This window comes from Ictidomys tridecemlineatus, chromosome 15, assembly GCF_052094955.1.
Source record: "Ictidomys tridecemlineatus isolate mIctTri1 chromosome 15, mIctTri1.hap1, whole genome shotgun sequence".
In the NCBI taxonomy this organism is placed as follows: Eukaryota; Metazoa; Chordata; class Mammalia; order Rodentia; family Sciuridae; genus Ictidomys; species Ictidomys tridecemlineatus.
Window position 1 is genome coordinate 60,812 of NC_135491.1, and position 12,882 is coordinate 73,693.

General features: G+C 58.6%; 1 protein-coding gene across 1 annotated transcript in view; it reads right to left on the reverse strand.

Moving 5' to 3' along the window:
• Window positions 1-1,508: 1,508 nt before the first annotated feature.
• LOC144371078 (uncharacterized) overlaps window positions 1,509-12,882 on the reverse strand; it is a 33,782-nt gene continuing 22,408 nt past the window's right edge. Inside the window, exons 4-8 of the mRNA XM_078033278.1 lie at window positions 11,146-11,505; window positions 6,816-6,990; window positions 4,301-4,399; window positions 4,058-4,140; window positions 1,509-3,441 (exon numbers count right to left, since the gene is read on the reverse strand). Coding sequence (XP_077889404.1) covers window positions 2,110-3,441; window positions 4,058-4,140; window positions 4,301-4,399; window positions 6,816-6,990; window positions 11,146-11,505 — 2,049 coding nt within the window. The 3' untranslated portion in view covers window positions 1,509-2,109. The remainder of the gene's footprint in view (window positions 3,442-4,057; window positions 4,141-4,300; window positions 4,400-6,815; window positions 6,991-11,145; window positions 11,506-12,882) is intronic.

Below are 12,882 nucleotides of genomic sequence, written 5' to 3' on the forward strand. Positions count from 1 at the left end.
GAGGGATGGACAATCCACCAGCAGGGGAGAGGGGCTGGAGGGGTCCCACCCACTGTGGTCACTTCACAGCGACCCCACCCAGTTGTAGGCCTCCTGAGGCCAGAAGGTACACAGTGACCCACACCTGGATGGAGAGGATCCCCTGGGGCCTCCTGTCCCCCCAGAGCCCAGGGACGGTGCCATGGAGGGAAGGATCAAGAAAAGCAGGGCTCAGTCCTCGGAGCCCAGGAGAGCCCCACCCAGCAGAAGTCACTGGCCAAGAGCAAGGAGGCGGGACGGGCGGAGCTGTGGCCACCACGGCCCTCTCAGCGCCGTCTCCCTCTGTGCCTTCTCCTGGTGACACTCACCCGTCCTAACCCCTCTCCCTTGCTGTGATGGATTTGGTGCTGTTTCTTGGTATTTAGTGGCGGGGCCACAGAAGGGACAGTCCTCCGGTTGGGGACGTACCTCAGCGCTGCTGTGCTTGCCTGACGTGCTGGCTGCCACCCGCACCCTGGAGGAAGGAAGGAGGAATTCAGAGCAGCTGGGAAGAGGGTGGGCGGTCCATCTGCAGAGGACGGTCTCCTTGCTCAGGCAGGAAGGTGCTCTTGTCCCCGCTGACGGGCATCTGCAGAGAGATGAGCCCACCAAGGCCCCTTTGTCTGCCTTTTAGTTCCCCTCCCCGAGTCACGAAGACCGCTCAGGTCTCTGTCCTCAAAGTGCTCCTTCCTGGCCACCTTGCACCCAGGGGTCCCCCTGTGGCCTCGGCTCTGTAGGCCTGTGTGGGAGACCTGAGCAGAAACCCAGGGACCCTCCTGTGAGTCACGGCGTGGGGTCAGGCTCCTCACCTCAGGAATGGAGGGAGTCCATGGACACAAGGGGACAGCAAAGTGACAGGGTTTAACAGAAAGGAAGCGGGGCTCCCCAGAGAGGGGCCCAGGGGTGACGCAGGCTGTGGTCACCAGCCCCCGGTGTCCCCAAGCTCTCCTGTGCTCTTGGGGCCAACAGCCACCGTGCACACCCACTTCTCTGGTGGGGTCTGGCGCCAGGCAGTGGGTGTCTCACGGTCAGTTCTTCCCTCTCTGGTTACGCGGGAGTCTGCCTGGCCGTGATGGGCCTGGCTGGTGCCCAGTTTCTCAGCCCTGAGCCCGGAGGAGCCCAGGTTTCCTGTCTGCCCCCTTTAACCCTTTCTCCTGCCTGTGACAGGGTGGGTGCCAGGAAATGGGAAGCTCAGGGTTCTCCTCCTGCCAACCTAGTGAGATGAGTGCCCAGGAGGTGGGGAGGGGTGAGACCCAGTTAGACCACTTCCTGCCTCCTGCTTTCCCAACTTCTGTGCTTCTGAGGGGCAACTGAACCACCTCGGCTTCTAAATTGATGTCATTCGCTTAACAGAAGAGCTCCAGAGCACACGTAGGAGCCGGGGAACCTTTGACACGACCCTCTGGTTACATTCTCGTGTGCTGATTATCCTCCATCAGTCATGAGAACACATTCCACAAAGGGTTGGCACGTTCTGTTTATTACTGTGCATTTGGTATTTACAAGGGTTGTTACACACGAGGTCCTCAATAAATGCTGGCAGGTGAACCACCCTGTAATCAGGGGCTCATGAGGCTGAGACAGGAGGATCGAAAGTTCAAAGCCAGCCTCAGCCACTTAGTGAGACCCAATTTCAAAATAAAAAATGAAAAGTTCTGGGGGGGGGTGGCTACAGCTGTCCATCAGTGGTAGAGCATTCGCCTTGCACAGGTGAAGTTCTGGGTTTGAGCCTCAGAACCATATACAAACCAGTAAGTAAAATAAAGGTTAAATTCTTAAAAAAAAAAAAGGCTGGGGATGTGGCTCAGTGGTTAAGTGCCCCTGGGTTAAATCCCCAGTACCAAAAACCAAACCAAAACAAAAACGACCCCAAAATAAACAAACCAAAACAACTAACAGGGGCTGGGGTTGGGGCTCCGCGGCACAGCGCTGGCCTCCTACCTGTGAGGTGCTGGGTCCACCCCCAGCTCCACATATAAATAAGGAAATAAATAAAGGTCCATCAACAACTAAAAAAGAAAGACAACTAACGAAGTCTGCATAAACCAGATGAGTTCCCAAGGAGAAGCCTCATTGCCCTCTGCGAGGCCGTCAAACGGCGGGCCCCCTGGGGCTCGGGGCGCGGCCCAGGCTGCCCTGGTCCCTGGCGGGCTCCTCTCCGGGGTGCACCCTCCTCTGGTGCCTCACGAGGTAGGACCTGTCGGCGAAGGCCCTCCCGCACCGGGGGCACACGTGCGGCTTCTGCCCGCTGTGCGTCTTCCCGTGCAGGCGGAGGCCCAGCTTGCGGCTGAAGGCCTTGCCGCACTCGGCGCAGCGGTGCGCCTTCTCCCCGAGGTGCGTCAGCCGGTGGGTGCGCAGGTTGGACTTCTGCAGGAAGGCCCTCCCGCAGCGGTCGCACGCGTGGGCCTTCTGCCCGGTGTGCAGGCCGCGGTGCTGCAGCAGGTTCTTCCTCTGCTTGAAGGTGCGGCCGCAGTCCTCGCACGCGAAGGCGCGCTCGCCCGCGTGGATGCGCTCGTGGTCCACGACGTTGGACTTCTGGGCGAAGGCCCGCCCGCACACGGAGCACTGGTAGGGCTTCTCCCCGGTGTGCGTCCTGTGGTGTCGCAGCAGGTCCGACCTGAACACGAAGGCCTTGGCGCAGTGGGCGCAGCGGTGCGGCCTCTGGCCCGCGTGCACCCGCTGGTGCTGCGCCAGGGCCGACTTGAGCTTGAAGGCCTTGCCGCACGCGCCGCACCCGTAGGCCCTCTCGGCGCTGTGGATCTTCTCGTGGTTGATGCGGGCCGACTGCCAGGCGAAGGCCTTGCCGCAGACCCTGCAGCTGTAGGGCCTCTGCTGGGCGTGCGTGGCCTGGTGCTGGACGAGGTTGGGCTTCTGCTTGTAGGCCTTGCCGCACTCGGCGCACGGGTAGCGCCTCTCCCCGGCGGCCGGCGCGGGCCGGCGCGGGCGCACACACTGGCCGCAGGCCGACTCTCCACAGGCGTCGCGGCCGAAGGGCTTGTCCACAGCCTGGAACGGTGGGTGGCCACGTAACTTCCCAGCCCTATGGCCTTCAGGGGGGCCATTCCGAGCGCCGTCTTCCCGGGCCACACCGCCTTTCCGAGGCCGTCCGCGCCGGGCCGGGCCGCGCTCGGGGAGCCTGCGTCTCCGGGGAGCCTCGTCGGCGCTGGGCAGCACCCTCTCCTGGTGCCGCGAGCCTCGCCGCCGGCCCCGGGTCAGCGCTGCCCTGTCGCTGCGAACAGCTTCTCTCCGGAGAGCCCTCGGCGTGGTCCGCGGCCGCCGAACCTGCCCTCGGACGTCGCAGGCTTTTCCTAAAGGGGAATACAGAAGTTCCCTTGAAGCTTTCCTCTCCGTGCCCGGGAGGAAGCACCCATCCCGGTGGCCCCTCTGGCTCCCACCGACGTCGGGACCGGGGCAGGAGACACCCTGCGGTCACCCAGGACAGCCAGAGCCGTGCTCCACCGCGGGGTGCTGGCGTGGGATGGCACGGTGGTCCCCAGCTCCGGAGGCCGAGGCAGGATTGGCGAAGCCCTGTCTCAAAGTGAATAGGCCTGGGGATGTGGCTCAGCGCGGGTTCAATCCTCCTGCCACAAAGAGGGGAGGGTGGGGTGCAGCTGGGAGCACGCCTGGTCAGTCCCCAGGGCTGCCAAACAGTGTTCCACCAAACCCCGAGGGCCAGGGGCTGGGGGTGCAGCTCCAGCGTCAGCAGCCAGAGTTCGGCCTCGCTCGGCCCTGCCCACCTCTGGCTACCAGTCGGGCACCGAGGCTGGCCAAGAGTGAACTTCCAAGTTTACAAATCGCTGTTTTTTAATATTCTGCACTTTTGAATTGGCTTGTTCCCCTGGGTCTAGATTTCTTGTGTCTTTAATCGGTCCCAATATAAAGGAAAACCCAAGGTAGGGAGTCTGAGAACTAGAACTGGAGAAATCCGGGCAGGAAACAGAAGTACAGAGACCCTGAAGAAATGTGAGTGCGTCTTGAGAAACTCCAGTAAAGCCTCTAAGTCCATACCCACATCCGTCTAATGCCAGGGACCTGGAACGAACACACCCTGGTGCAGGGGTCCCGAGCCCGGAGACTTGGTGGGGCAAGCGCCCAGCTCAGCCTCTGAGGCCGCTGGTCCATCTCGAAGGACACAACACACAACGGAGTCACAGCAGCCAGAGGAGAGCCCGGGACACGGGGAATGGAGCTGTGCAGGTGACGAGGACGCCGCTACACAACCAGCCCGCAGGCGGCCACCGGTCACCTACCAGCCCTGCACCGGTGGCCACCTGTCACTTACCTGCACCGCTGCTCTGCGCCCCAGCCTCCTCCGCTGACCACGGCCCCTGGCCTCTCTCGAGCCTCAGGATCACGTCGGGCTTGAGGGTCTCCTCTCCTCCTGGAGAGAAGAGCACAGGGCTTAGGCTTGCTTTTGCGTGTGAAAACGTGAGGGTGTGTGTGACTGTGTGAGTGTGTGTGTGTGCGTTTGTACAAGACTGTAAGTGTGAGGGTAAGTGTTGTGTGATGATGTGTGTGAACCTGTGTTTGTGTGTATGAATTGTGAGTGTTGTGTGATTAGGAGTGTAGTTTGTGCAAGAATGTGAATATGTGAATATTGTGTGACTATGAATTTCTGTGTGTTTATGTGTATGAGTTGTGTTATATGATCATGAGTGAGTCTGCTATGAGTTTTGTAAGTTTTGTGCAATTGTGAGCTTGTGTGAGTGTGAGAGTATTGTGTTATATGAGTGTTAGTGTTGTGATTATGAATGTGAATTTGTGTTAGTGTTGTGATTACGTGAGCCTGTGTACGACTTTTGTGTATGTTGTGTGATTATGAAAGTAGTTTGTAAGTTTTGTGAATTGTGACCTTGTGTTGAGTGTGAGCCTTGTGTGGTCATGAGTGAGTTTGTGTGTGTTGTGTGATCACGAGTGTGTGTGTGGGTACGACGTCTGTGTGTGTTGTGTAATCACGAGTGTGTGTTGGGTATGACGTCTGTGTGTTGTGTGATCACGAGTGTGTGTGGGTATGACATCTGGGTGTGTTGTGTAATCACGAGTGTGTGTGGGTACGACGTCTGGGTGTGTTGTGTGGTCACGAGTGTGTGTTGGGTATGACGTCTGTGTGTTGTGTGATCACGAGTGTGTGTGGGTACGACATCTGGGTGTGTTGTGTAATCACGAGTGTGTGTGGGTACGACATCTGGGTGTGTTGTGTGGTCACGAGTGTGTGTGGTCACGACGTCTGTGTGTGTTGTGTGGTCACGAGTGTGTTGGGTACGACGTCTGTGTGTGTTGTGTGGTCACGAGTGTGTTGGGTACGACGTCTGTGTGTGTTGTGTGGTCACGAGTGTGTGTGGGTACGACGTCTGGGTGTGTTCTGTGATCACGAGTGTGTGTGTGGTCACGACGTCTGTGTGTGTTGTGTGATCACGAGCGTGTGTGTGGGTACGACGTCTGTGTTGTGTGGTCACGAGTGTGTTGGGTACGATGTCTGTGTGTGTTGTGTGATCACGAGTGTGTGGGTACGACGTCTGTGTGTGTTGTGTGATCACGAGTGTGTGTGGGTACGACGTCTGTGTGTGTTGTGTGGTCACGAGTGTGTTGGGTACGACGTCTGTGTGTGTTGTGTGGTCATGAGTGTATTGGGTACGACGTCTGTGTGTGTTGTGTGGTCACGAGTGTGTGTGGGTACGACGTCTGTGTATGTTGTGTGATCACGAGCGTGTGTGTGGGTACGACGTCTGTGTGTGTTGTGTGGTCACGAGTGTGTGTGGGTACGACGTCTGGGTGTGTTGTGTGATCACGAGTGTGTGTGGGTACGACGTCTGGGTGTGTTGTGTGGTCACGAGTGTGTGTGGGTACGACGTCTGGGTGTGTTGTGTGGTCACGAGTGTGTGTGGGTACGACGTCTGTGTGTGTTGTGTGGTCACGAGTGTGTGTGGGTACGACGTCTGGGTGTGTTGTGTGATCACGAGTGTGTGTGTGGGTACGACGTCTGTGTGTGTTGTGTGGTCACGAGTGTGTGTGGGTACGACGTCTGTGTGTGTTGTGTGGTCACGAGTGTGTGTGGGTACGACGTCTGTGTGTGTTGTGTGGTCACGAGTGTGTGTTGGGTATGACGTCTGTGTGTTGTGTGATCACGAGTGTGTGTGGGTACGACGTCTGTGTGTGTTGTGTGGTCACGAGTGTGTGTGGGTACGACGTCTGGGTGTGTTGTGTGATCACGAGTGTGTGTGGGTACGACGTCTGGGTGTGTTGTGTGGTCACGAGTGTGTGTGGGTACGACGTCTGGGTGTGTTGTGTGGTCACGAGTGTGTGTGGGTACGACGTCTGTGTGTGTTGTGTGGTCACGAGTGTGTGTGGGTACGACGTCTGTGTGTGTTGTGTGGTCACGAGTGTGTGTGGGTACGACGTCTGTGTGTGTTGTGTGGTCACGAGTGTGTGTGGGTACGACGTCTGGGTGTGTTGTGTGATCACGAGTGTGTGTGTGGGTACGACGTCTGTGTGTGTTGTGTGGTCACGAGTGTGTGTGGGTACGACGTCTGTGTGTGTTGTGTGGTCACGAGCGTGTGTGTGGGTACGACGTCTGGGTGTGTTGTGTGGTCACGAGCGTGTGTGTGGGTACGACGTCTGGGTGTGTTGTGTGGGTACGACGTCTGGGTGTGTTGTGTGGGTACGACGTCTGGGTGTGTTGTGTGGTCACGAGTGTGTGTGGGTACGACGTCTGGGTGTGTTGTGTGGTCACGAGTGTGTGTGGGTACGACGTCTGGGTGTGTTGTGTGAGGTGTGTGAGCTCCCATCTGCCCACTCACCCAGGGAGACCAGGTTGCGGTAGTTCTCCAGTGTCACCTCCTGGTACAGACGTCTCTGTTCAGGGCTCAGCTCCTGCCACTCGTCCCGGGTGAAGTTCACGGCGATGTCCTCGAAGGTCAGCCCTCCTGGTGGCAGATTCCCCTCCTGCATAAGGACGCCACGGGGCCTCGCGGCCTGGCACCCAGGACACAGAAGGGTCTCCATCAGGCCAGGTCTGCCGCCCTCCTGCCGCCTGCCCCTCCCGGGCACCCCGCCACCTCCCGCTCCGCTTCCTGTTCCAATCAGCATGTCATGGCCCTGCCTGGTCGCAGAGCCGGTCCTTCAGCGTGGCCCAGGAAGGTCCTTGCTCAGGTCTGGGCGGCCATCGTAAGTGACAAAGCTCACCCCCCCATACCAACCGCAGCCTTCACCTCCACATGGGGCCCTCCAGCTCTGACCCCCGAGCCTGCCCCCAGAACCCCAGCCCTGTCCTGCCTCTCTCCTGGAGGGGCGGGTGGCCCTCCTTTCTCTGTGTCTCTGCCTGGTCTCTGTCTTTCATTTCTCTCGCGCCCACCTCCGTTCCTCGCTTTCCTTTCACCTAGGAGCTGGCACATGCTGTGCCCCTGGCAGAGCCTCCACGGTGGCACCGAGTGTCCGTGGGCTTCTGCCAAGGTCAGATCCCAACACCGGGAAGAACCTGCCTCCTGCCTGGGTGCCTGGGACTCGCTTCAGATGCCAAGACACAGCCAGGGGCCAGCAGCTGCAGGCTGGACGGGGACACTTCACACCTGGCCCTCAGCAAAGGGCCAGTCTGGCCGGGCAGGCGGCGGCCAGAGGTGTGGAGTTTTGGTAGGAAGGAGTCAAGCGGGAGAAGGCCCAGGCGCGAGAGGAAGCAGCCGAGGCGCTGACCAGACGGCCGGGTTGACCAGGACTCACCTGGGACGCGCTCATGTCCTGGCCTCTTCAGGCTGAGACCGTCTGGGGAAGGAGGCCCTGAGGGAGACATAAAGCAGCCACTGAACACAGGGTCACTCTGGGCTCCCTGCAGACAGCGCCCAGGGCCAGCGCCTTCCACCTGGGCCCCCAGGAGCCGAGGCCACACCCAGGGAGCAGAGGCTCAGGGCCTCCACTGCACACAGGAGGCCAGGTCCAGCGGCAGGAAGCGGACAGCAAGGCGGGGGAGAACAGAAGCCACCGCGCCTGCCTCGGGAGCTCAAGGCTCAGGGGGTTGGGTCTCGTCTTTGGAGGGTGAGGGCAGTGTGGCCGAGGGACCTGAGGCTGGCTCTGCAGGGGCGTGGCAGAAAGGGTGGGCGTCCCTGAGGCCCAGGGGGTGAGGCCAGGGCCTCCTGCTCACCATGGAGAATTACAGGCCGGGAGAGGGAAACCAGGCCTTTCCTGTAGGAATGAGAGAACTGGTGGTCTGGAATCTCTCCTAAGTGTCACTCACTAACAGGTTAACTGCATTTTCATTCATTCATGTATTTTAATAGAAAAAAAATAAAGAGAAAGAATCCGTAATTGAGGATACGGAAGGAAGGTGTTTTCAATTGGCGTGAACAAGGACTTCTACCGGGATTTTGGGTGGGGCTATTCTGTAGTGAGGGACTGTCTTGTCCACTGTAGAATGCTGAGCAGTGACCCTGCCTACACCCCTACAGGCCGCCAGCGTGGAAACCACTTGTCACCACGCAGATGCCCCCTAGGGAGCACCGTGGAAGAATCACTGACCTAAACCCAGCGTGGGGGCGCCCACCTGTCACCCCGGGGGCTCAGGAGGCTGAGGCCGGAGGATCGCGAGTTCAAGTTCGATTTCGGCCACTTAGCAAGACCCTGTCCCCAGACAAACATACTGAAAGGGCTAAGGGCGCAGCTCAGTGATAGAGCACCCTGCATTCCACCCCCAGCACCCAAACAAACGAGACCCCAAACCTGAGTGGAGCACGTAACACTCAACGTGACTGTGCAGGAAAACGGTCACAGACATCAGTGCAAGGCACAAGCTCTAGAGGACTTCCAACCGACTCTAGTGCAGCTCTGTCCATCTCATCAAAATATTCCCAGAATTGAAAACTGGGGCGTAGTGGCCCGTGTCCATCTCAGGGGACTGAGGAAGAGCACTCGGGCAACGGGACCTTCCCGGGCAGGCCACCTGAGAAGGGTCCCGGAGCCTCTGGACGCTGGAAGGGCCGGGGCGGGAGCTGCCAACAGGGTCTGGGGCCTCAAGCAGGAAAAGCGGCTCCAGGGGGGTCAAAGCCCGGGACCCCCGCCCGCCCGCCGGGCTGCACTAGGACGCATCTCTGTCTGGATTCAGATTCAAACTCCACTTCTTTGTTCTTTGGTATCAGGGATTGAACCCAGGGACACTTGACACGGAACCACATTCCCAGCCCTATTTTGTATCTTATTTGGAGTCTCACTGAGCTGCTCAGCACCTCGCTTTTGCTGAGGCTGGCTTTCGGGATCCTCCTGCCTCAGCCTCCCCAGCTGATGGGATGACAGGTGCGTGCCACTGCACCTGGCTCCTTTGCTTACTAATTGGGTGACCTGGGGCAGGCTTCTCCACCTTTCTGGGCCTGGTTTCCTCTTCTAATAAAATGCAGCAATGCATTAAAATTTTATGGAATGAGCCGGGCACAGTGGCCATGCCTGTGATCCCAGTGGCTTGAGAGGCTGAGTCAGGAGGACGGCAAGTTTAAGGCCAGTCTTGGCAATTTAGTGAGACCCTGTCTCAAAATAAAAAAGGCTGGAAATGTAGCCCAGGGGTAGGGCACCCCTGGGTTCAATCCCTAGTTCCCCAGTTGCCCCCAGGCCAAAAAAACCCCAAAACACCCCACAAAAACAAGACAAAAGGAGATAGCAACAAAAGAAAGCCCTTCAGTTAAGTCCCAGTGTCCTAAACCCAGCTACATCAAGGACACTTCCTCCCTGCAAACCTCACGGGGCTCAGCGTGGCCATCTGCGCTTTTATGAATTTCATTCTGAGATGGGGTCTTGCTAAGTGGCCCAGGCTGGTCCCCAACTCCTGGGCTCCTGCCTGAGCCTCCCGAGTTGGGGACTGCCAGCATGGCCACATCGTCCCTTCCTTTATGTCTGAGTGGCTTCTTGGAGAGGGGACACACGAGGAACTCTAGCAGCTGCTGTCCAGCCTCGATGCCTCCTCTGGGCACTCCATCCCCAACAGGGCCCGCTCCCGGCTCCCCCAAAGGTGATTTCTTATTCTCAATGCTCACACCTTCCCCCTGACAGCAGCACAATCTGGAATCCTTACAGCAGAGCCCCCTGCACTGGAGACCGCCACCGCATGCCACAGTAACTCATGGCCACGGAGGCAGACTCTGCAGCCGAGGCCCAAAGTCCCCTGGAGTTCCAGGGGCACAGGAGACTCCCGTCAAGGACTTGGAGTGGACGACAGGCCGCGGTTCAAGGCGAAACGCAGGGTCAGCGCTGGGCACTGCCCCCCACGGGGGAGGCCAGCCGGGGTTAATGCCCCAGTCATTAAGGTGCAGGGAGAAGCAGCCAAAGAAAACAGAACAGCTCTCAAAAGGCTCGGTAACGGCAGGACGAGAGGCAGGCTGCAAACCCAAGACCCAGGAAGACCTGCTCCCTCGCACCAGCCCCACCCGGAGGGCGCCAGGGACTCCTCCCCAGGATCCGAGCTGACACCTAAGAAAGGCTTTAGAGCCAGGCGTGGTCACCACACCTGTAATCCCAGGGACTCAGGAGGCTGAGGCAGGAGGATCACAAATTCAAGGCCAGCCTCAGCAACTTGGCCCCTGTCTCTAAATAAAAATAAAAAGGGTTGGGGGTGTGGCTCAGTGGTAGAGCACCCCTGGGTTCAATCCCCGATACCAATAAATACATTTTTAAAAGAAGTAGAAATAAGTAAAAAATTTAAAAATCAACGGACATATCTAATCTCCAGAAATCTAAAAACGAAACTGCTAAGAGCAACCTTGGGTCCTGGAAATCAATGACCTTAAAAACACAATTCGAAAATCAAACAAAAATCAGAAAGAAACAAAGAACAAACAGAAAACATAAAAATACCTTTAAAAACATTTTTTGTGTGCGGGGGTTGAACGTTGGGGTGCTCTTACCACCAGCTGCATCCCACCCCTTTGTCCGTTGTATTTTGACCCAGGGTCTCCTTAAGTCGCTGGGGCTGGACTTAAACTGGCGATCCTCCCTTCCCAGCCTCCCAGCCTCCCCTCAGTCATTCCAGGCATTCCCAGCCACGCCCAGCTAGGAAGGGTGCCAGCCCGCCCCGCTGCGTCCCCGGGGAACACGGGGGGGTCACACACACAACAGACCAGGAACCCAGAAGGTGGATCAGAAAACGGAGGCTCTCACCTGGGAAGGCCCAGCGGAGGCCACAGGACGGCAGACGTGGGCCCGCCGGCTTCGACGGCCGCAGGACGGTCCAGGCTCCGAGGGAGAGTCTCCTGCAAGACCGAGCGACAGAGTGAGCCGGGCCTGGGGGGGACCGGCTGCCGTGGGAGGAGAGGCCCAGCGGAACCGCGGAGGCCGAGCGGAGCCCGGCAAAGACCGGGGGCAGCGGGAGCAGAGACCCCGCGGGGGCCGAAGTCTGGACCGCAGCCGGCGGCGGGCACCGAGCACGGAGCCCGGGTGGGCGCCCGAGTGGGACGGAAGACGGCTCCTGGCCAAGCGCAGATTTGCAGGCCCGGGGTGCAGGCCTGGGACCCCCCACCCCTGTGACCGGAGGCTAGGGAGGGAGGACTGCAGTCGAGGCCATCCCGGGCAGCCGGGCGACCCAGTAGTGAAGAGAAAAGAAGCCGGCGCCTTGGCGCATGCGGCTGGGGAGGCTGAGGCAGGAGGATCTTAAGCTCAAACCCGGCCTCAGCAATTCAGCGAGGCCCTGAGCAACTCAGTGAGACCCTGTCTCTAAAGGAAGTACAAAATGGGGCTGGGGACTGGCCCTGCCGCCGAGCGCCCTGGGGTCAATCCGCACCCAAACCACAAAACAGAAAACCTGGCGGAACCGCGGGGCTCTCCGGAAGGCGGGCCCGGGGCTGGGGAAGGAGAGCAGCCTCCACGGAGGCTGGAGAGAAGTGAGTGCGCTCACCGAGCAGCCGACCCTCCAGACCAGCCACCAGACCCTCCCCCTGCGTCCCACCCTGATCCGGCCCCAGCCCGCCCGATCCCGTCAGCCCCTCCCAGCCCAATTCTTCCCTCAATTTCCCCAAACAAAAACTCCCCAGAGTTCCGGTTTCCCGAGCCTGGCGGGGCTCTGCCGGGGCTACCGTCCCAGGCCTGTTGACTTACTTTGAGACAGGGTCGGCTAAATTCCCCGGGCTGGCCCCAAACTCCATCCTCCGGCCTCAGCCTCCCGGGGCTGGGATTAGAGGCCTGCCCCACCGCACCTGGCTCGGAGCTGGGATTGGTCTTAAAATCCATCCCACCTATTTCCCTTGGGCATTTAAATCCATCCCTGGCTCCGAGGGCTGGGCTGGGGCTCGGGGTGGTGCCCCAGTTGAAGTGGCCCCGGTGCACACATCTGTGGTCCCTGCTGCTGGGAGGCTGAGTCCCCGAGGTCTCCAGCTCTGAGCCACCCTGGGACATTAGAGAGGCCTGTCTTTAAACAAGTCCTAACGCTGCTGAATAAATGAAATAAAAAGTCCTGGGAAGAAAGCCAGGAAGCAGAGATCTGCATCTTCAACTGAAAGAGTCAGCAGCGTGCAGGGCCTTGGCTCAGGCTGCTTGGGTTTGGTGCCAGCGAACCTCCCAGCAAAGGTGCTTCAGCCTAACAAATTCAAATAAAAAAGAGGAAATAGTAACGGAGAAAACCAGGATCTATCCAGATGATGGAGAATCCACTGAAATTAAGTTCAGGCAAAGTGAAAAACTCAAGAGATACTGTATTTTTTAACCTCATCGACATTAATTTTTTACGTAAAAAAATCAGAAAACAAGATGGAGATGGTGGTTCAGGTCTCTGATCTCAGGATCACCAGGTTGACACTAGCCTCAGCACAACCCTGTCTCAAAATAAAAAGATGCAGTGTGGCTCAGTGGTCCAGCACCGCTGGACTCAATCCCAGGAGACAGAGAGAGAGAGAGAGAACAAAG